Source organism: Amblyomma americanum, chromosome 6 (assembly GCF_052857255.1).
Source record: "Amblyomma americanum isolate KBUSLIRL-KWMA chromosome 6, ASM5285725v1, whole genome shotgun sequence".
NCBI classification, from domain to species: domain Eukaryota; kingdom Metazoa; phylum Arthropoda; class Arachnida; order Ixodida; family Ixodidae; genus Amblyomma; species Amblyomma americanum.
In genome coordinates, this window is record NC_135502.1 from 194,112,138 (window position 1) to 194,134,860 (window position 22,723).

Genomic DNA, 22,723 nt, shown 5'->3' on the forward strand with positions numbered 1-22,723 from the left:
TGCTGGTTTTGAGCAGTCAGTGTAAAATTCTATGAAGTTCACATAGTTTTCTTGTAGTGCAAAGTATTCCTGCAATATTGTCCAAGTGTGCTAACGCAAAGTCACATACAGTGGGAAAGCTGTACCATGGGTTGTGCGCCTAATTGAGGCGGGGTATCCAGTATTCCTGATGTCCCTCGAAGCGGAGAAAGTGTGGTCTGACTGACTGGGTTTTGTTGTTCAATAGTGTTCTGAAGGTGTCTTCTGTCTGTAAGAAAGGGTTCACTGATTTCAACACTGATGTTCTGTATGCGCCATTTGAGAGACCTAAGCCAAGGTTATGCACTGGGTCAGGTTGATTAAGATATCATGTCCTCACAGATTTATACACAACGCATCCATAGTCTAAGGTAGAGCGTACTATAGACCGGCAGACTTGTAAAAGACATGTTCCATCAGGACCCCAGCATATTTGTGACAGTACTGTGAGTATATTCACGGACTGGCACGCTTTCTTTTTGACCATGTTTATGTGTGGGAGGAATGCCAATTTTTTGTCAAATGATATGCCCAAAAATTTATGTTCTTGTATTACTGGAAGTATAATTTCATTTATGTGCAGGAAGTGATCAATCTGCAAACCTCTTTTGAGCGAGAAAAGAACAGCAACTGTTTTTGCAGTTGCTGTTTGCAAAGAACAGTTTGCAAACAACAGAACTTAAACCCATTTCTGTCTGCCCAAACCGCAGGTCTGTTTAATGCCAGTTGTATCTGTCGCTTACAGGTTGATAGCCTGGAGGATGTGCATGCTATTTGAAGATCATCAACATAGAATACATAATAGGATTTGGAATTATCTTAGCTATGGGATTCATTTTCACAACAAACAGGGTACAGGGGTGGGACTGCACAAAGTCACTTTGGAACAATTTTTGGAGCAAGTAAAATCGTGTTTTGGAACAATATGGCTCAGGGAAATTTGCATAATGAAGCAGGTGCCCATGTGCTGTGCACGTTAAACGATCTCTAGGTGGTCGAAATTATCCTGGAGCCCTCTACTACGGCACCTCTTTCTTCTTCCTCATTCCCTCCTTTATCTCTTCCCTAACAACCTCAATTTAGGTGTCCCCCGATATGCGCGACAGATACTGCAACATTTCCTTTCCCACCCCAAAAAAACAATTTTCAACCAATTTTCACCAGCACAGCAGGTGAGCCAATCAGTGCCGCATGATTCAGAGGGGCTGCAAGAAAAAGTGTGGGAAAACGCCAACAGCGAGCAATAATGAAACCTAGGAAAACCTGGTAAATGACTGCAATTTCAGCAATGTTGGCTACTTTAGCTGCAGTGATCAAAAGAGGTTTTGCAATACAAATGGGACATCTTAGCGGTGCATGATTTGGCTAAAGCTAAACAACCTTAAATTCCTTCTACTGGCGAAAAAAACAAAGTTATTTGATACTGCCCAAAAAAACATCAAAGGCTTGTTGAAAACTTCTTAGCATGTGGAGTGAAGTAGACCACCAGTGACTCACCGTCATGTAATGAAACATGGGATGGCTCAGTAAGCACAAAACAACTCTCATAAATTAGTATGTGCATGCAAGGTTGCTCGCGCCATCTCTTGGCAGCTCAAACAAGTTGCTTTCGCCAGTAGCTCATGGCAGGCACATCACACTGCAACCAAGGAAATCAAAGGGTGGCCCACTGGTGGGCTGCGATGCACATGAATTAGGGCTCAAAAAAGTGGTCGGGTATTAATGTAGCTTAACCGAGTAGATATGCAGAAGCATGAGTTTACCCTGGTTGGCACATCTGGCGATGATATTAGACTCACGTTAAGCTCTGATCGAGGTTTAGGTGATCTGATCTGTTCGTGCCACAGATGGAAGTTGATGAAGACGACGATGTGCAATGCACAGCGCGAGAGTGTGTTGCAGCTTGACACATGAGGCGTGACCGGCTGCAGGGATAGTATAGCGCTCTTGTGCAGTGGCCAGTGAAGCTGATCTGTTGGCGCTGCCACGGGTTCGAAACCCAGTCGCAGCAATATTATTTTATTTCTGCCGGTATCTCAGGGTCAGGGATGCCACAAGATTATTGGCTGGGCTTGACCATGTAAAATAGTGCTTTCACACTGAAAAATTTTGCAAACTGCTGACATTACACTTGTCTCCTTTATACATGAGCATCCTTAAGAAAACTGGTGCTTAGGGCACTCCTGTAGGGATCAAGAAAGGCCCTTAATGTGAACCTACAGCACATCCAGGAAACTGAGGAGAAATTTAAGCTAGCCTGTGTAATCAAATGTGTGCCACCATCATTGCAAGTAAACTGTGGTGCATCGAGACAGTTTTGGTACGATCCCAGAGGCTAGGCTAATGCACCTGTCACTTAATCACCGAGCCCTTTTTGGTGCAGAAAGCATTTAAATACAATTTCTAGCTGGACAAACGTCGCCATTTTACAAAAACTGAAAACTGGATATCCTCTGGATCCTCTTATAAAAAAGGAGACCAGCGCCCACCTGGAGAAGGCCTGCAGCAGAAGTGCTAGCATGAGCGTGGCCTGCCCCTCCTCGCCGGCTGCTGCGTAGGCCTCGTAGTCCACCAGCACCCTGTACACGAGGCCCTTGTCCGTGCACAGCTGGGGCACCAGTGCATTGGCCACCACCTCAACGTCCAGCACTGTCGCATGCTGCAGCAGCCCTTTTTATTCAGATTCAGCGGAGGACAAAACAAGCAGCTCACCTGCGGAGGATGTGGAACCATGCTGAGGGAGAGCAATGTGGCACCCAGGTCCACGTTCTGCTGCACCCCAATGGAGGACCAGCCCCATTTGGGCTTGTGCTCACCTGCACCACCCTGATGTGGGAACATGTTTACGGTGGACTCGCAACGATTCAAACTTGGACTGTTTGCACTTTCGGTTAACGTTTTTTCTTGCGGAGTAGTTGGCCCAGTTTCAAAAAGGTTCAGGACAGGAGGTAAAGAAACAAGTACGCTAAGACGGCGAGAACTGGGCCTAGTAGGTGGTTCATGGTGGTTAACTTTTCACAGAAAGAGAAGAAGACACCACACAGAGCGCAAAATTACAACTGGCTTTAATGGAGGAAATGGGCGATACACAAGACATGAGTGTCATCAGTGGCACACAAAGAAATGAGAGAACATATTGATATCAGCAATCGTAAGCAGATCCACACAAATGCACACACTCATTGCAACAGCCTAAGCAGGTCAACTTCTTTCTCGGGCAACGACACATACACCTTTCGGCACTGGCGGATTTGATTTCAAAAGCTTCTGCGATCTCTCTATTTTGTTATTAAAATGCGAAATGATTGTGGTTCTTTCGAACAGGGGCTTGCATTCTTTACAGCAATGACAATCCGTCGCTAGCTTTCCAGGACGTTGCATGGACCGTTGCATAACAAAAGGCTAAGTGAGCACGCTGATAACTATTACTCCATCATGCATTCAGGAAAGCTGGCAACGCGTTGTCGTCAGTGCAAAGAACGCAAGCCTCTGTTCGAAGGAACCACAATCATTTCACATTCCAATAACAACGCTTGTTTTGTCCCCTTTTATGTGTCCTTCGTTCGTTCAAGCTGAATTTTACTGCCAAAATGAACTACATCCAACTCGCCCCCCAACTCACCATTCTTCTCCAATAACAACATAGAAATTGAGACGCTTTCGAAATTCAATCCGCCGGTGCCGAAAGGTGTATCAGCAATGTGTTGTTGTCGTTGCCCGAGAAATAGGTTGACCTGCTTAGGCTATCGCAATGAGTGTGTGTAGTTGTGTGGATCTGCTTACGATTGCTTATATCAATATGTTCTCTCATTTCTTTCTGTGCCAATGATGACGCTCATGTCTTATCGCCCTTTTCCTCCATTAAAATCAGCTGTAAGTTTGCGCTCTCTGTTGTTGTGCCTTCTTCTCGTTCTGCGAAAAGTTGGCGCGTTGAACCACCATGAAACAAATATGGCACTGCAGCCACCCGTGGTGTTATCTCCATTTATCCTCGACTGCTGGCTTTAAAACTGTACCATTGCACGTTTATTGCTTTGAGCTGCGCATGCATCATCATGCCATTCTGCGTGGAACTACATAACGTGGGCTGGGAGTCAACTTTTTTTGGGGGTAGAGTTGGGGAGTTAATTTATAGACAGCAATAGCAGTATACAATGCGCGTTACGACTAGTTTTTAGAATGCGTTAAGAAAATCTTGACATAATTTGCGCACTTCTTTTTGAGGCATCAATTTAAAGAAAAAAGTGTGCAAAAGGCGGCTTACAAGCAGGAGCAGACTTTAAACAATGCACCACTAGAAAGAAACAGACCAGGTGTTGTGGTCAGGAGCAAAACCGCAAAACAGGACAGGACCGACCAACAGGACGTGGCCCATTGGGAGAGAGCAGAGGAGAGTGCTCATGTGGAGCAGTAACAGGGTCACAGCACGGCTGCTTACAGGGGATCCGTCGAGGTCTCTCTCGGAGCTCAGCTATCGGCAAATGAAACCAACATTGGAGTTCCAAGGAAGCATGGCGATTTCAAGGACAGTGGTGCGGTCGACTGGTTTCGAAACTCGAGCGTGCAGGCCTGGCCGACTCGGTGATGGCTGTCACGGAAGACAAGCCTTTTGTAAGGCGTGGCTCTCCGACGCGCTCACGGGCAGCCTTGCAGGTTGCCGCATCCCCTCTGCCCTGTCGTCGCCATGTGGAGAAACACGGAGAAAGCGTCCCAATGATGGGAAGGAAACTATGTTAGCCGCCGGCCTCATCCGGATTGCGAGGAGCTGAGGACATTCGGGAGAAGACAGGCAGAAAAGAGGTTGGGTGGTGTGTCCACGGGTGTTGAGGACCGGATTACCGCACCGAGGCATGCTTGCCATCACACAAGGATGCCGCCTTCGAGCCATCACCGCATCAAGAACCACCCGAACCGGAGTCGTTACCTTGGCCCCCATATGTGAACTGGCTGCCGGATTTTTCCTTTATCTTGTCAAGGTAACGTTGTGGTATTCCTACATCTAATGCATTGTATACCTCTGTTGTTCTTGCCCTATAGTTGGAGGACTCTTGTACTGTCTGTCTCCTGCTTGTCACGTTTCATGTTTTGTATTGTTCTTTCCCCTTGTTTGTTGTTACCTTTTTGTGTTGTTCCCTGCCGTCAAGTAAAGACTTCGTTTTAAAACTTCAACCCATTGAGTTCCTTCTCGATGCACCGACAGATATGCACCGCGCACTGGCTGACTGACTTTAATAAATAAATGTTCAACACTTGCTTTTAGGCCACAGGGAAGCCTAAAGTGGCCCCTGTGCCTCGACGGCTTGCGCCAGGCAGCCAGTCGACGAGCAGTACGTGACACTGACTAAGTGCGGCTCGGCTCGCAGACTACAGTGCCACGTGGTTGAAACAGAGCGAGGTGGAAAACAGCAGAAATTCAGTCTGCCAGAGTCAGGAACTGCCTGCAGACAGTGGGCCAGCGAGTGTGTGCATACATAAAGAGGGGGCACCTCATGACATTCTGGTCAGCGCCCTTGCACTATCTTTTGTGCACACACATTCGTGCAGCTCATAAATCCAAATCCGGTTAATTTCAAAATTCAAATAAACTGCCGACGCAGTCCTGGACAACGCCCACGTAAATCCATGATGTTGCGTGCTTGCCAATTCAGCTGCTACAAGACTCGTACTGATTAATTTGAACGGGCTCCCAAAGGGGGCAAGCAGTAATCCAAACAGCCCTACTCAAACCTCAATTCATGCTGTAGAGTCGCTTTAGCACTTCAGACAAATGGACAATCCCATCTCCAAGACGTCATACTACAATTTTGGTTTCGCTTTTCTGAGCTTCACAACAGCCCATATCAGCCACCCAACCGTGCCCAGCTGCGCGCCCTGACTGGTGCATGCCTTTTCTCTCCCCAATTTTTTTTTTCTCAGCACTTCAGACCGTTGAGCATTTCCATCCGCACGGTTATTCCAATGTGCCAAAACTTCTCGTTCGCCAAGAGCCGTTTGCAGTTTGTGCAGTCAAACCTCCTCACACTCGATGCTGCCACTCAAGACTAGCAGTGGAGCTCCACCGCTTGAATTAGTAATTGCCACACTGAAACAAAAAACCATTGCCCTCACTTTCACTAAATAAATTTACCGCAATGCAAGTGGTTCTTATCAATTTAGTTTTTTGCGGCCATTCGACAGTTACAATTTTTGAATAATTCTAAAGAATTTTCCTATAGCTTCAATCAAATTAACGAGCTTTTACTGTACATCAATGTGAACAGAACAGCCAAGAGATCTGCACAATTTTGAATTGTTACACTTGAGTTGAAAACGTCTCATGGGTGTCCAAACGAAAACTATCCAAAAGAAATATCATTGGTTGCTCCATTTCACATGAGAGTCGAGTGCTCAGAAAAATGCTGCGCCTGCATAAGTCCCACGTGATATGGTCGAGAGCATCATCTCTTGCTACATCCTTTCGCTTGCCATTTGGATCAAGGGTTTTGCTGTTGCATGCTTTGTAAGGGCCTCGGAATGATAAGGTGCCATGTGCCAATGAGCAACTGTTTAAGCTATACAGTTGAAATCAATTGCACAATCTGCAAAAGTGGGCCAAATTCGTACAGTGCATTGTTTACCACCAGCACGAGCAAGTTGACCAGCTGACTGCCAACCTGACCGTGCACCAGATTCAGGTGTAATTCAGGAGTCCTCGAATCCCTGGCCTGCACCCGTGATTCTGGTGAAAAAGGAAGGTGGAACATGGCGATTTTGCATAGACTACCGCCGCCTTAATTCTGTCAAGAAAAAAGATGTGTATCTGCAGCCACGCATCGACGATTCCCTCGACTACCTTTTCTCCGCATCGTACTTCTCTTCTGTTGATTTGTGTTTGGGGTACTGACAAATTCCGATGGACCCTGCAGACAAGGAGAAAACAGCCTTTATTACGCCGGACGGCCTATTTGAATTTAACGTGATGCCCTTTGGCCTCTCCTCTGCAATGCGCCAGCAAGATTTGAAGCATTTATAGGTACCATACTTCGTGGCCTCAAGAAGGGACATCTGTATGTGTGACTTAGATGATATTGTTATTTTCGGACGGACCTTCAGTGAACATAACCGGCGCCTTACTGTTGTTGTAGACTGCCTGCAAAAAGCTGGACTTGTCCTCAATTCCAAAAAATGCCACTTTGGAGAACGTCAAGCACTGATGCCTAGTCATCTCATTGACCAAGAAGGAGTTCGGCCCAATCCACAAAACACGACAGTTTCCTCGTTCCAATGACCCCAAACTGAAAAGAAACTCCGAAGTTTTTTAGGATTGTGCTCATACTTCCGCCGTTTCATCCCAAGATTTGCTGACATCGCTCACCCTCTAACATTGCTTCTCCAAAAAGGCGTCCCTTTCGAATGGACTGCTGGCTGTGGCTCGTCATTCCACTAATTCCTGCTTACTTCATGCACGATTCTCCGCCACACTGACGCGAGTGATGTTCGCGTAGGTGCTGTGTTTGTCCAATGTTCTACAGATGGAAAGCATGTAACTAGCCGCTCTTTCAGTAAGTCTGAGCGCAACTATACCGTTATGGAGCACGGATGACTTGCGGTGGTCTTCGTTGTACAACAGCTTCGATGTTATCTGTATGGACGCCATTGCACAGTTGTAATCGACCATCACGCCCTCTGCTGGCTCATCAGCCTGCATGGCCCATCTGGTCATGCGTAAACACGCAGACGCAGACTGCCTTCCCCCTGCTACGACTGATTCTGACAGCTTTGATCACTGTACCACCTCCAGAGTGCCCGAGTTTATGGATCTCTCGGCTCTCCGCACCACACAAGAGAAGAACAAAAGCCTCAGGTCACTACTTACTGCTGCATGGGATTCTGCTGCCCCCGCCCCATTTTGTGTCCGGGACGGTCTCCTGTATAGGAAGGCCTACTTGAAGACCAGCACACATTTGCTCCTCATAGTTCCCAAGAGCCATCGTTAGTGCGTTCTGCACGCCATGCACGACGACCCTACCTCTGGCCATCTAGGCTCTGCCCGAATGCTCCATTGCACCCGTGACCGATTTTACTGATCGAAGATGCGTGGGACGATCGAGAGGTATGTGGCCAGCTACGCAGAGTGTCAGTGCCACAAACGTCCCAAGTTCATGCCACAGGGCCTGCTCCATCCCATGACCCCCCCCTCCCCCAGCCCTTTTGAGAAAGTCGGAACTGATCTTATAGGTCCTTTTCCGAAGTCACCCAACGGCTATCGTGGGTCACAGTTTGTGCTACTGCGAAACGGCCGCTCTTCCTTCGGCCGCCACGTGTCGCTGTTCTCGCTCTCCTGTCATCCTGCGACCACCGAAAGTGATAATTAGCGACTGCGTTCGCAAGTTTACGGCAGATGTGGCAGAAGAACTGTTCTATTTATGCGCGGCACATTTCCAGCACTCCACACCATATCACCCTCAGACAAATGGTTTGATGGAACGTACTGGGACACCATTCTGCCATTTATTACGTTCGCCTTCAATACTGCACCGCATGAGTATACCCGCTTTAGCCCATTCTTCTTTCTATATGTCCGTTCTCCTCTGTATTCCCTCGACACCATCTTTTCCTTTTTCACTGATCCGTGCATAGGCCAAAAACTTTGTCTAGCCGAAGAGACTCGCCGCCTCACATGCTTGCTGGCTTCTGCATCACAAGAACGCTCCAAAGCTTGCTATGACAGCTGCCATCGCCATGTCATCTACGCCCCTGGTGACTTAGTCTGGATTTGGCGGCCTCTGCGGAAGCGCAGCTGAACGCAGAAGATGTCACTGACGGGGTCAGCGATCTGAACTACCGGATAGCGTGCCTTACCGCGAGTGGTCATTGTTCAGCCATGACCGAAGTGACACAAGTCGCCCGTTTGAAGCCATGCCATGCACCTCGGGATGACTGACTACCTCGCCCGGGGGGCTTCGGCTGTCCAGGCGAAAATGTACCAGTCCTGAAGAGGAAGTTAGGCGGGCAGCTGGAGAAAAGAAAATGATGTACAGGGCCTGCTGTCTCAGCTTGGGTAGCACTATCCAGCTGAGCTCCATTCAACTCCATCGGTTCGACGCTCTGCCAATAAACTGCTGGCATGTAACAATACATATATATGTATATATACACATACCAGCCTTCAGACGAAGGCCGGTCCATCTGTTTTCTTTCAAGTTATTTCCAACCTATCCCTAAGAACTTTTTCTGCCCACAACCTGGTGGGTAGCCTGCTTAGTAATGGTAATGGTAAAATGCAATTTGAAGCAATTTTTGGAGCACTAAAATTTCTACTTTAGACCACTTGGGAGCAGAAGAATGTCGATTTAGGAGCAGTCCAGAGCACACAAATTTCAAATCTGGAGCAATTTGGAGCATCAAAACATTGGTTTAGAAGCACTCTGGAGTATGCAGCTTTCAGTTTCCAAATCCCTTAAGTTGGCAAACGATAAAAAGTTTGTGTGCATGTAAAGACCGTAAAGATTGGAATTATTGGCACATAGCCACACCTAAGAGGGTCTCAATTCTGAATTTTACACTGCATAATTGAAGAGGAGACATCTTTGTGAAATATGTCATACGTTGTATAGCTGAACAGCCCCTACACACACTGCATATACTGCATATACTGCATACACTGCATTAAAGCACACTTAGCTCTAAGGTGATCTGTGGCTCCTCACTTTTCTTTACAAAGCTCTTGAAAAGCCTTATATCTACTCCACATCATCTATGTCAGCCAGTTCAGCCATAGTTTTTTGCACACTTGTGTTTCCCTCACTCAAAACCAATTGATCAGGCTCATTCACCTCCTTGTGAGCCAGGACAGTTGTGATCAGTCTCTGTGCTGGCTGAAGCATCTGCCTGCAGAGCACAAAAAGCCTGCACTAATCCTACGCGATGCAGAGAGCTCCATTTCTTTTTAAATTGTAGAGTGCCAGCTGGGGTCACCATGTTGAACAACTGAAATGAATGGCAAAGTGCAAATGCAGCAACACCACAGATGCAGCTGTGCCCACTTATGACAAACACTAGCCTAGCACGAATGAAACTGACACAAATGTGCATTGCGGTTATGGCACTGAGTCAGACAGATCAAGAGACCCCCAGATGTGGTGTAAAGAAGACACAGGCGCCACAAGTCCACATGCAGGAACGATCTTCACTGCAAACATGAGTGTCAAAAATATTCAGTGCATAATGCGAGAATGATGGGCGTATCGCATATATGAGAGAAAGCAGGAAAAAAATCGCCCATGCGAGCCCAGCATCCCTGTCTCGAAGCAGCTTACTGCTAGGCTACCCGAGTAACGTGTACACCTCGTGGGACAGATGCGGAGTGGATCGACACTACAGTAAAAGCTCATTAATTCGAACTTTAAGGAAAAGGAAAAAATATTGCAATTATCCACAGTTTTAATTATCGAATGATCCCGACAGAACTGACAAGAACCACTTTCACCGCGGTAAATTTTTTTTTTGGTTAAAGACATGCACAATGGTTGTCTGCTGGTAAGATGGGCACAGCATGATAGTGACTATTTTTTGCACTTGCATCAGTGCTTCATCGCGTGCCTATTGCTGGGAGTAATTCGCACTGCATCCCTCTTGTATACCGCTTTCCGTGAAGTAATTGGTGCTCACTCATTATTTCAGTTTGTTCAAACCCCTACCAGACTCGGCCTTACCAGTGCTAATGTGCTAGACTTGTTTTTCTGCAATGACCCTAGCCTAGTCTCGTCTGTCATAACGCTGCCAGGCATAAGCGACCATGATGTAGTTTTAGCAAAAGTATCCTGTAATGCTATGAAGACCCACCACACCCAACCACGCAAAGTGTCTTTTTATGAAAAAGGGGATTATGCTTCGCTATCACAGGAACTCGACGCATTTTTTCCTGAGTTTCTTTCACATCAGCCATCCCTGAATATTGATTCCTTCTGGAACTTGTTTAAAACTAAAATTTTGTCACTGACGCAGACTTTCATCCCATCCCGCTTGATTTCAGCCAAGCGTCGTGACGATATGCATTGGATGAATAGACAGTTGCGGGCAATGATCAACCGGCGGAAACGGCTCTTTCGCAGATATTGTGATACGCCCGCACTAACTTTGTACTCCGAGATGAAAAAGCAAACTAAGAACTTATCGAAAGAAATCCGTAAAGCGAAAAGGGCATACTTCAGCACACTAGGCCAACAACTAAATACAAACCCAAAGGCAGTCTGGAAATATGTTAAAAATAAGAGAAACAGCAGGGTCTCTGCGCCTGATATACTAGACGCAACTGATTTTGGAAGGGATTCAAAAGGTAAAGCGAGAAGTTTCAATCTTTATTTCCAATCGGTGTTTTCCGATCCCATTAATACACATACTGACTTTCAATCTTCCAGCACCCTGACCAGAATGAATGACGTAGAAATTTCTGAACGGGGGATCATGCTTTTATTACAGAAAATTAAAGTTACATCAGCACCAGGGCCTGACAACATTTCCAATTACGTTTTGAAAAATTGTGCAGCTTCAGTTGCCCCGTATCTCGTTGCATTATTTCAGAAATCGTTAGAGAATTCTTCTTTGCCCCTTGACTGGAGAAGTGCCAATGTCGTTCCGATTCATAAGAGTGGTGATAAAACTAAAACATGTAACTATAGGCCCATATCGCTGACGAGCGTGTCGTGCAAAACACTGGAACGTGTCATTTATACTCAGTTAATTAGCCATCTACAAAACAATAGTTTTTTCTGTTCGACACAACATGGATTTAGGTCCGGCTTCTCATGGGAAACACAGCTCGTGGAATTCACACATGACATTTCTGTTTCCTTAAACTCCGCCGGTCAGGTAGATCGTATATTTTTAGATTTTCGAAAAGCGTTCGATTTAGTTGCTCACAACCTATTGTTACAGAAGCTTTCAAAATTAAATATTCCTACCTCACTCTTATCCTGGATTGAGGCGTATCTTGCGGAAAGGAGACAGTGCGTGGTTATCGACGGTGTCAGCTCGGAAAGTGTGGGTGTAACTTCAGGTGTTCCGCAGGGGTCGGTTTTGGGCCCTCTTCTATTTCTCATTTTTATAAATGACCTCACTAGTAACATTTCAAGTATAATCAGACTTTATGCTGATGACTGTTGTATCTACCGCAATATTTCTTCTGAAGCAGATGCAATTTCACTACAGCATGACCTCAACTCTGTATTCTCTTGGTGCAACAACTGGAATATGGCGCTAAACATCTCCAAATGTAATCTGGTCCGGTTTACAAAAAAGAAACAATTCCTCCAAACAGACTATTTCCTTGGTAGCACTGAATTATCCGCAGTTTCAACTTATAAGTACTTGGGAGTCTTTTTTTCTACTGACCTATCATGGAATACACACGTAAATTACATATCTGCTAAAGCCAGTCGCACATTAAACTTTCTCAGACGTAACTTTAAGGACGCTCCCCTTACGCTGAAGGAGACATTATACATGTCTACTGTACGTCCAATACTTGAGTATGCTTGCGCGGTTTGGGACCCGCATACAAAACTGAATATTGAGGAGCTGGAGCGCGTCCAGAAACGGGCTGCTAGGTTTGTGTCCGTCGATTACAATTTCCAAAAAAGTTCTTCTGGTTTGCGCGAAAAGTTGGGATGGCCATTACTTGAAAACAGGCGCAAATATTTGAGACTCTCTTTCTTTTATAATGTGCTTAATAATAAAACTGGAATTCCAAAAGAGAAATACATTAGTGAACCTAGCTACATTTCCGCCCGCACTGACCACCCACTTAAGGTGCGCGAGTACAATTGCCGTATAAACGTATTCAAATATAGTTTTTTCTCACGAACAGTGCATGATTGGAACTGTCTCCCTTCGCGGGTCGCTACCGCTCCTCCTACATCGTTTCTGACCGATTTGCAAAGCCACCTGTCAATATAAGTGCAATAATTCTTGTCCGAGTGTATTATGTTTTAAGCAGTGCTGTATTTTAAAATGTATCTTTTTTTTGTGTGTGTATGTGTGTGTTTAGGGTATGTTTGCCTTTCTACAATGGTTTTATTTTGTTTGTTTGTTTGTTTGTTTTTGCTTCCATGTGCATGGGTTTATTGTATTTTCTGTGTAGACCGCATCATTTGCCTAATTTATTATGTACTAGATGTTTGTTCTTATTTATGATGTTTCCCCCCTACAATAATGCCCCAATGAGGGCGCTGTAGGTACTGTGTATAAATAAATAAAAATAAATAAAAACAGCTCCAAAATGATAAAGGCCCCACGGCATCTTTGACGGTGTGGCACAGTAGCAACAGAGCCCTCTTACAGCAAGCACATCACGAGTGAGAATTAAGGCGCCCTCGCTGGAATGAAAAGGGGAATGAGCAGCTGCGCTCTGTTGGCTGGCTGATGCGAAGCCAACAAAAGCCAAACAGCACCTCATTGAAATCAGTATATTTGGAAGCGGGACAGTAACAGAACAATCTCGCTTATCTGTTTGGACACTGCTTCAGATAAGGGCCGGGAAAAAGTCGTCTTGTGCAAACCTGCAGGTCCAGCAGCAGCAGCTCCTGTCCCATGGGCAGCAGCAGCTTGCCCCGACACAGGAGCCGTGGCCAGCCACCAGCCAGGGGGCACAGGTAGCTGGCATGCAAGGGGTGCTGCCAGCAGCCTGGCACCACCTCCAGGGTCATGTGCCACACATCCAGCCTGCACACAATTCTTCACTGCACCTGCCTGAGAGCATCTATGGGTGAACAACACCTTGGTCTCCATTTTGAAAAGTCAGAAATTTGCACAGGAAGGCATATGTTTCCCCCTCTGGTTCCATATTTTGGGCTGCTCATTAATAGAAAATCTATAGCATAATAATTTATGAATGAGAGCTAACTGATTAGACAGTATAAGAAAAATGGTGGCAGATTTGCGTAGTTAGGCCAAATGCAAATTAGGTGCAGTTCGGTCTGCACTTTGGTTCTGGTGTGGAGATTCACTGTGCTCACTGATGATGGGAGTTGTTCGGATAGAGATGATGGGTTAGTGTCCATATATGCGGAATTGCTTCTCATTCTCTATATTCATGGATCCCTGGGAGTCCTCCTACCACTCCTGGCACATTGGTGCAGTGGTCAGCGCCACTGCCCTTTCGTGGCAGGTGCTTGGGTTGGGTTGCGATCTAGCTTGCTCTTCATGAGCAGCCTCTCACCATTAATTAATGGGCCCCCTGGCACAAAACCGGCTTCAAAGAAACAAACACACACAATGGCTGAGTGCAGGGAATGGCCGCGCAAGGGAAAACATTCCTCTCCTTTGTTGGGGCCCCCGAAATGACACAAAGTGAGGATAAGCCGACTTCTTACTGTGTGTTGTCTATAAAACTTGAAAAAACAGTACTTGGTTATACTGTGCCACGGCATCATGCAGTAAGTAGCCTATCATAACAGTAAACGAGATCAGCTTCTTAATTTTTGACTTTATTATACAAGCCAAGTATCAAAATTTTAGAGCTTCTAATTGTTTTTTTCTTGTGATCAACTTCTTGTTTAGGTAACAAGAAAAGTTTTACCAACAGACTGTTTTTTTGTTGTGAAGGAATTCTGTGGGTGGTTCTGAATTTGGGCAGAGCTTCACTGCTGACTCAACTTGCATCCCACTATAATTTGCGTAATTCTCCATAGTCCTAATGGAAATGTACAGCGCAAATACAGACAAGGACACAAGAAAATGACATGGAACACACGAGCGCTGACTTGCAACAGGTTTATTTCGAAATTCGAACCAGTATTTATAGCAAAACCAGGCAATCATCACGCATGCGCAGTAGGAGTCAAATGTTGTCTCAAATATAACAGCTCTTTGTTAGTTAGAGCAATAGATGACTTGGCCACGCAGGACTCACCCAACCGGTCTATCAATTCAGCCTCTACTATCTCTCGAGTTAGTTGGCAACGGTGTTTGGCAATCACAGAACAATCTTAGTACACAGGCCGACACACAAAATCTTCATCAGAATCGCTGTCATCATTACTGTTCTTACATTTTCTGCAGTGAGCGTCCAGGAACCCTCCTCGCCGTTCAGACACATTATTGCAGTGTTCTCGGAGGCGGTCATTCAAACATCTACCGCTTTGCCCTACATAACTCTTTCCACATTTCAAAGGGATGCTGTAGACGATGGACTACGTACATTCAAAGAACTTAGTTCGGTGCTTCTTTTTGCAGTTCTGATTTTTTGAATCAGTGGGCCTGGACAGTCTGCACAATTTTTGTAGCTTATCGGGTGCAGAGAAAAGAACTTTTACGTTCCCCCGTTCACTGATCTTTTTAAGGTGATGGGACAGGCCATGAATGTACGGGATCACAGCAATCCGTTTTGTTGAAGGCGTAAAAGATCGAGCTTTTTCTGAAGAAACATGGCAATGGTTTTATCCGTGTGTAGCAAATTTAAAGATACTGGCCACTGTGTGTCTGAAGACTATTCACCATATACCTTTATGATTATGGTAAAAGTCAGGGCCTCACTTTTAAAATAAGAAATGACAGAATGACATCCGGAAACAATACTTACACTTTCGATCATGTCATTAACACCGTAGTTGAACAGCATACCTAGCAATCACTTCATCAGAAACACAGTACAAAACAGGCTGGCGGTAAAATTCAGCGCGAACGGACGAAGGACACAGAAAGGGGACAAAACAGCGCTTGTTTTGTCCCCTTTCTGTGTCCTTTGTCCGTTTGCGATGAATTTTACCACCAAAATTAACTACATCCAACTCACCATTCTTCTGCAACAAAACTGGTTCCCCGTTTTCAATTATCTCTCCTCTTTACTAATATCTGCAGTGTCATTCACAAACGTGACGCTTTAAGCAGCTTAGTTGAATCACGTTCCACTAATGTTCTTTTATTAACCGAAATAGAATATTACCGTCTCTTCCTAACTTTGATATTTTTCTATCAGATCGCAGAGATGTGCAATGTGGGGGTGTTCTAATAGCCACTGATTGTTCGTTACATTGTTCGCAGGTAAATATTTAAAAATGGTCTGGCTTTGCTGCGATCAATCTTACCCTTGAGTTCTGAGCGGAGTTTGTTATCGGCCTCCCAACCGTGACTCTTCATTCAGTGCTCTGCTTCATGACGCTTTGAACAGATTAACAATCCTCTATCTGAACACAAGAAAAAACAAAAACAAAAAAAATCCCTGCTTTAATTTGGTCTGATCTTGCAACCACTGTCAAAAATAATCTTAACAGTGAATTTGTTCACACCTGCCTTACTTTTGGGTTGGAACAAAAAATAGATCGACCAACTAGAATAACAAATCATTCTGCTAACATTTTGGACCGTGTGCTGACATCCCAGCCTGGTAGTTTTTCACCTTTAACTTATCTAGAAGGGCTTAGCGATCACCTGGCTATTCATGCTACTTTCTCATGTCATCTACAGAATAACAAAAAGAAAAAGAAAACACTTACCCGATATGATAAAGGTGATAAGAACAGTTCTAACCATGACCCCGCTGCTTTCCTTGAAAACTTTATACCTGATTTTCAAGTTCCTTCACTGGAATCAAACTGATCACTTTTATTACTGGTTACAAAATACGCCTTATCAGTATACACATTCCTACTATCACAATAACTGAGCAACCTAGTACCCCATGGTATAATAAAACACTAAAAAGATTAAACAACAAAAAGAAACAATTATTTCGTACAGCTAAACCTACTAACATGGCGCACGTTTGGGACAAATATTTCACTGCCTCCGATAACCATGACGCCGAAGTAGCCAAAGCTAAGGGTAGCTTCTTTTCTTACACCTTGCCTAATATGCTGCATAATAACCCAAAGTGCTTCTGGCAAACTATTATTGCCTCTAAGTCTAACGCCATTTAACTAACTGATCATTCTGGACTTACATATACTGATTTAGATATTCCAAAAATCCTAAATGATCAGTTTTGCTTTGTATTCATTGATGAAGCTCTCGATAACCTCCCTGAAGTCCAGTGTCTTAATGATTCTCCTATCGAAAACATTATCTTTGAGGCGAGTGGAATATTAAAGATCACAGAATCATTACCAAATTCATCATCTGCTGGTGTTGACGGCATCAACCCGAAAATTCTGAAAAATACTAAGGTTCTTTGTAGTGTCATATTATCTGATTTTTCAGCAGTCACTTTCTTCGTCCTCACTACCATGCAATTGGCGGATCGGGAAGGTCATTCCAGTCTAAAAAAAACGTAACCGATCATCACCACTTAAGTACAGACCAATCTCTTTAACAAGTGTTTGCTGAAAAATCATTGAACACGTAATATATTCCCATACTGCCAAGTTTCTATCACCGCATAACTTTTTTCATCCTAATCAACATGGCCTCCGCAACGGTCATTCCTGCGATACACAACTTGCTCTCTTCCTTAATGACATACATGCATGTCTAGATCATAATGTTCCTAAGGATGCCACATTCATAGATTTTGAAAAAGCCTTTGATAAACTCTCTCATGCATGCCTCATTTTTAAACTTTCACGCCTAAACCTTCATCCTTTGGTTCTGGATTGGATCCGTGCTTTCTTAATAGACCGTTATCAATTCGTTCATGCTAATTCTCATTCGTCATCACTTTCCCTGTTCTGTCTGGCATTCCGCAAGGATCTGTCTTATGCCCCCTTCTATTTCTTATTTATATAAATGATTTGCCTTCTAACATCACTTCTAACATACGGCTATTTGCTGACGATTGTGTCATCTATCGCCCAATAGTCAAGCAGTGCGACATTACCACCCTCCAAAAAAGCCTGCTACACGTCCAAGAGTGGTGTAAAACCTGGCTAATGTCATTAAAGTCAGCTAAAGCTTCCCTTCTTTCATTCCACCACCAGGATACAATTTATACAACTAACAACTTTTCCATTAAATCAGTAGATTCTTATAAATATCTCGGTATCCATTTAAGTAAAAATCTAACGTGGTCGCAACACGTTCACCATGTAATTCAGCTAATCAAGTTTTAAGGTACCCGCGCCGTAACCTTGCCTTAGCACTACGTTCCATAAAATCGAAATTGGAGTTTGCATGCGCCGCCTATGATTCTAACGTTGCTAACCTCATTGACATGCTCGAATCCGTACAGAATCGCGCTGCAAGATTCATTTGTTCTAATTTTTCATACCACACGTATTTCCGCACTAAAGTTTCAGCTTAATCTCACCACATTGGCCTGTTATCGCAAGATCACCCATCTTTCATTATATCATATATTTTTTTATACCTTTCATCACGAAGTTATTCCTATTGCACGCGCTCATCTTGTTTCCCGTAGTGGCCACCCTAACACCATCTACCCTGTGAAAGCCCGCACCGAAACATACCAGTTCTTTTTCCTAAAAACAGCCCGAGCCTGGAATAATCTTCCATCTGCCGCGGCAGCCATCATCGACTTCAGCAAATTCAGAACCGCTATCGAAAATCATCTGTGTTCAAGCTAATTGCCTTCTCAGCCCACCCCTCATGTAATATCCCCTGTGGACCTTTGAGGAACAAATAAATAAATAAATAAGAAAGGGACAGAGGAGAACAACGCGGGATACCGGCAACAGCCACGCAAAGGCAAAGGCGGAAAGCCAGGATTCCCACAAAGAATACCTCTACCTAGGGCAGGTAGTGACAGCTGATCCGAATCATGAGAGAGAAATAACTAGAAGGATAAGAATGGGGTGGAGTGCATATGGCAGGTTCTTTCAGATCATGAATGGCAGTTTACCAACATCCCTCAAGAGAAAAATGTACGACAGCTGTACCTTGCAGGTACTCACCGATGGGGCAGAAACGTGGAGGCTAACGAAAAGGGTTCAACTTAAGTTAAGGACAATGCAGCGAGCCATGGAAAGAAAAATGATAGGTGTAGCGTTAAGAGACAGAGAGTGGGTGAAGGAACAAACGCGGGTTATGGACATCCTAGTCAAAATCAAGAGGAAGAAATGCGTTTGGTCAGGGCATGTAATGCGAAGGCATGGTAAGCCCTGGTCCTTAAAGGTAGCGGAGTGGATTCCAAGGAAAACCAGGCGTACCAGGGGGGGCAGAAACTTGGTTTGGTTTATGGTTTATGGGGGCTTAACGTCCCAAAGCGACTCAGGCTATGAGGGATGCCGTAGTGAAGGGCTCCAGAAATTTCGACCACCTGGGGTTTTTTTAACGTGCACTGACATTGCACCGTACACGGGCCTCTAGAATTTCGCCTCCATCGAAATTCGACCGCCGTGGCTGGGATCGAACCCGCGTCTTTCGGGCCAGCAGCCGAGCGCCGTAACCACTCAGCCACCACGGGGGCAGAAACTTAGGATGAGATTAAGAAGTTTGCGGGCATACGGTGGGTGCAGCTGGCGAAGGACAGGGTTATCTGGAGAGACACGGGAGAGGCCTCTGCCCGGCAGTAGGTGTAGTCGGGCTGATGATGATGATGACATACATATATGTAGAATGAAAAGAACGTGCACTCCTGTTTGGGCCAATTTCCGCAGAATAGGAACTTCTTCTAATTCTTAAAATGGCTTCTTTGCAGTGCACTCTCACTTGGCCCAATTAATGACAGAGCAGGCAGTTTTCCCAGCAGAAATTATAAGCTTAGTTTTTCTGCTTTGACGTTATGTCAACATGCAGTGGGTGAAGTCAGATGATGATGATGTCGACATGGTTTTATTGCTACCACGTTGGAAAACTGCGTGGATCCTGCTTGGAAAACTTCCTGTACTGCCATTAGTTGGGAGTCAAAGAAAAAAATAATTTCCTTCAGGTTATGGTTGCTAATGTACCTGTATCCAAAAGCCAATATAAAAATTTTATTACTATTGCTAAAGTTGAATAAATCAGCAAGTTGCCAATTAATAATAATTAGCACGTGATCCATTTTGGGCAGCTAGTGCGAGTCATGTGAAAAACCATATCGAAAGACTTAAAGGCCCAGAGAAAGTAAAAATTTCTTGCCAACAAATGTCTTCCTATTTGCCCACAACATCTGCCAGAAAATGGAAACTAGTGGGAATTGGATGCTGGCTGGTAGTTCGCACATTTGTGGCCCCTCCTTTTCCTCAAAGCTTGCTGAGAGCGATGCGAAAGATTTTTACCTGAAAGTTATGGTTGCCGATCACGTTGACATCAACCTTTGCATGCAAGCTCCATGTTACAATGAGTACATGGCATGCAGATGGCATTTTTCGTTAGACAGCATCTCTCGTGTTTCCATGTAATAAAAATTCCCTAGTAAAAAGTAGCATTGCATAAATGAACCCACCGACAGTGGCTGACCACAAGCACGCGGTCAGGATCGCACGGCCACTGGGTCACACTGATCAGCAACTGCACCTCCAGGCTGAGGCCCCCGAACAGCACCGTCTCGCGCACCTGTCACACCACAAGCACAAATTATTCACTCCCTGCTAAATGTGCCCCTACTGGCAGCACCACACAGCTGTAAGCATATGCACTCTAATGCAAAGTGGAAGAAGAAAAACTGATGGGAATGATGACACAAGCACGCACTGAATCTGCCAGAGAAAAGGGAGCTCTTTCTTCTTCCACTCCCTCTTCTCATGGCATGGTCCACCTAGAAGCGAGTTACTGCGCGATTTACTTTCCTCAAAAACAATTAAAAACAATTCATGTCACTAATGGTAGGAAAATGTTTACAGTTGAGCCCACTTAGAACCTGATGGTCACGCAGATTGCGTTCACTGTATCCGAGGTTCGCACTAAGTGGACTGCCCATACTACAACCAAAAATACAAAGCCAGGCACAAGATGCTTTATTTCTCAAAGGAGCTCCTTATGCGCGTCTACTTCTTCAAAGGAGGCCCTACCACGGCACTTTCCGAGCTCGCCAGCAGGGTCGTAGCTCCGCACTGAGGCACTTCCAGCTAAGAAGCTGCTTTAGGGGTGCAATACAACTGATCGCAATTGAAGCCTTCACGGCAGCTGGTGTTAGGTCGGCCTCCTTGGCAGCTGGAGAGTCATTTTCAGCAGCACAAGGGACAAGGGAAGAGACAAGTGCACAAACACGGCGCTGAACTTACAACTGGTTTTATTGAGGCGATTTCTATTTCTTAAATACAGTGGCAACCAACCTCAAGTGAAAAAACACAGATAAACAAAATACAGATGCACAAAATGGCGAGAATGACAATTCCTGAGCACAGGGCTACAGTGGTGCAAGTCTCATTCTTCGTCCCTTACGCTGCTGAAAATCAATGTCACACCAACTTGCCCAAGCTTTTACAGTATCAGCTGGAGAGTGCATGGCTCTCTGATGTCGGCATCATCACCCACGCAAAACCAAGTGCATCTTGGGTGTTCTACTGCATCCTCCGTAGTTCATGAGTGCACAAATTGTATTGCCCTGAAGCAAATCGTGGTGCACTGCACAGCAGCAAGTTCGATGCAGCACCTAGAATCATTTTCACAGCAGTGAACAATCATAATTGGGACCTCGCCACCAGGTCTCCCAGTTACTACCAGCATATGTTGCGATGCATCGCCAATAGGGCACCTAGAGTGCACGAATGATGCACATGTTGAGTCTTTTGCGCCGTATTCGGTGCCAGAAGAGCTCGGTCACCACAAAAAAGATTGCACATGGCGCTCTGCACAGTTGTTATTGGCCTCTGGTGGAGTGGCACATGCCGAGAGTGTGTTGCAAGTTGTCGAGCACAAGCAGGAACAGTCTTTTTTCCTTATGTCGCACTCGTCCAATAAACAAAAGTAGTTTGTCATCCAGGCCTTTGTCTTGGCTCTGTAGTCAGCGAAAGCGAGCTCGAAAGCACCTGGGCTAAACTGTATATGCAGTTCCCTCAACAAACCCTTGATACAGTCAAAAAATAGCGATGAAATTCATATCTTAGCTTCAGCACAAAAGGAAAACACAGTCCACATCGAGGAGCGTGCCGGCTGATTTATTGCAAAAGCATGAAAGAGGGCAGGCCAATTGAAGTGAGTCACTGGAATGAATCAGATGGCTGCATCACAAAAACCAAGTGCTTAAGGACAAAACAGTGTCTCGAAAAAGCCAAGGATATAGTTCTCGCTACTTACCTGTACACGTGATTAGAAATCTATGTTCATATTTAATGGGTAGTAAAAGTGATATCAGCTGAAGGCAACCTTTTCTAGCATGTTTTCTGAGCAAGCCGCATGCCAGTCATTGGGTCTTGCTAATTTACCTGAGAATAATTATGCTTCTAACTTGGTCTTTACCTGTTGAGCCTTCATCGTGCAAAAACTCTACTTTCACAATGCCCGTTTCTTCAGCAATTTCTTCATTGTGCCTCGTTTATTGCGTTGCCCCACGAAACATGAGACAGTTGTCCATTATGCGTTGGCAGAGTGCAACTGTTGCTGCCTCCACCAGACACTTCCCAACAGCTAATTTAGCATCCTGTGATGCATTTTCTGCCCGCTAGGCCTTCACGGTGTGTACCAGGTTAATGTTTTGAAGTTCCCTGATTATTTCAGTCAAGAAAAATGTTCACAGGGAACTCCATTATGTGTTGGCAGAGTGCAGCTGTTGTTGCCTCCACCAGACCCTTTCCTACAGCTAATTTAGCATCCTGTGACGCATTTTCTGCCCGCTGGGCCTTCACGGTGTGTACCAGGTTAATGTTTTGAAATTCCCTGATTATTTCAGTCAAGAAAAATGTTCACAAGG

General features: G+C 45.0%; 1 protein-coding gene across 3 annotated transcripts in view; it reads right to left on the bottom strand.

Annotated features, from left to right (window-relative positions):
• The window catches only part of LOC144094325 (uncharacterized), a 241,601-nt gene that overhangs the window by 134,168 nt on the left and 84,710 nt on the right, over nucleotides 1–22,723 (bottom strand). For all 3 annotated transcript variants that reach the window (XM_077628268.1, XM_077628266.1, XM_077628267.1), the window contains exons 5-8: nucleotides 20,318–20,427; nucleotides 13,557–13,719; nucleotides 2,731–2,844; nucleotides 2,508–2,677 (exon numbers count right to left, since the gene is read on the bottom strand). In XM_077628268.1, the coding sequence (XP_077484394.1) occupies nucleotides 2,508–2,677; nucleotides 2,731–2,844; nucleotides 13,557–13,719; nucleotides 20,318–20,427 (557 nt within the window). The remainder of the gene's footprint in view (nucleotides 1–2,507; nucleotides 2,678–2,730; nucleotides 2,845–13,556; nucleotides 13,720–20,317; nucleotides 20,428–22,723) is intronic.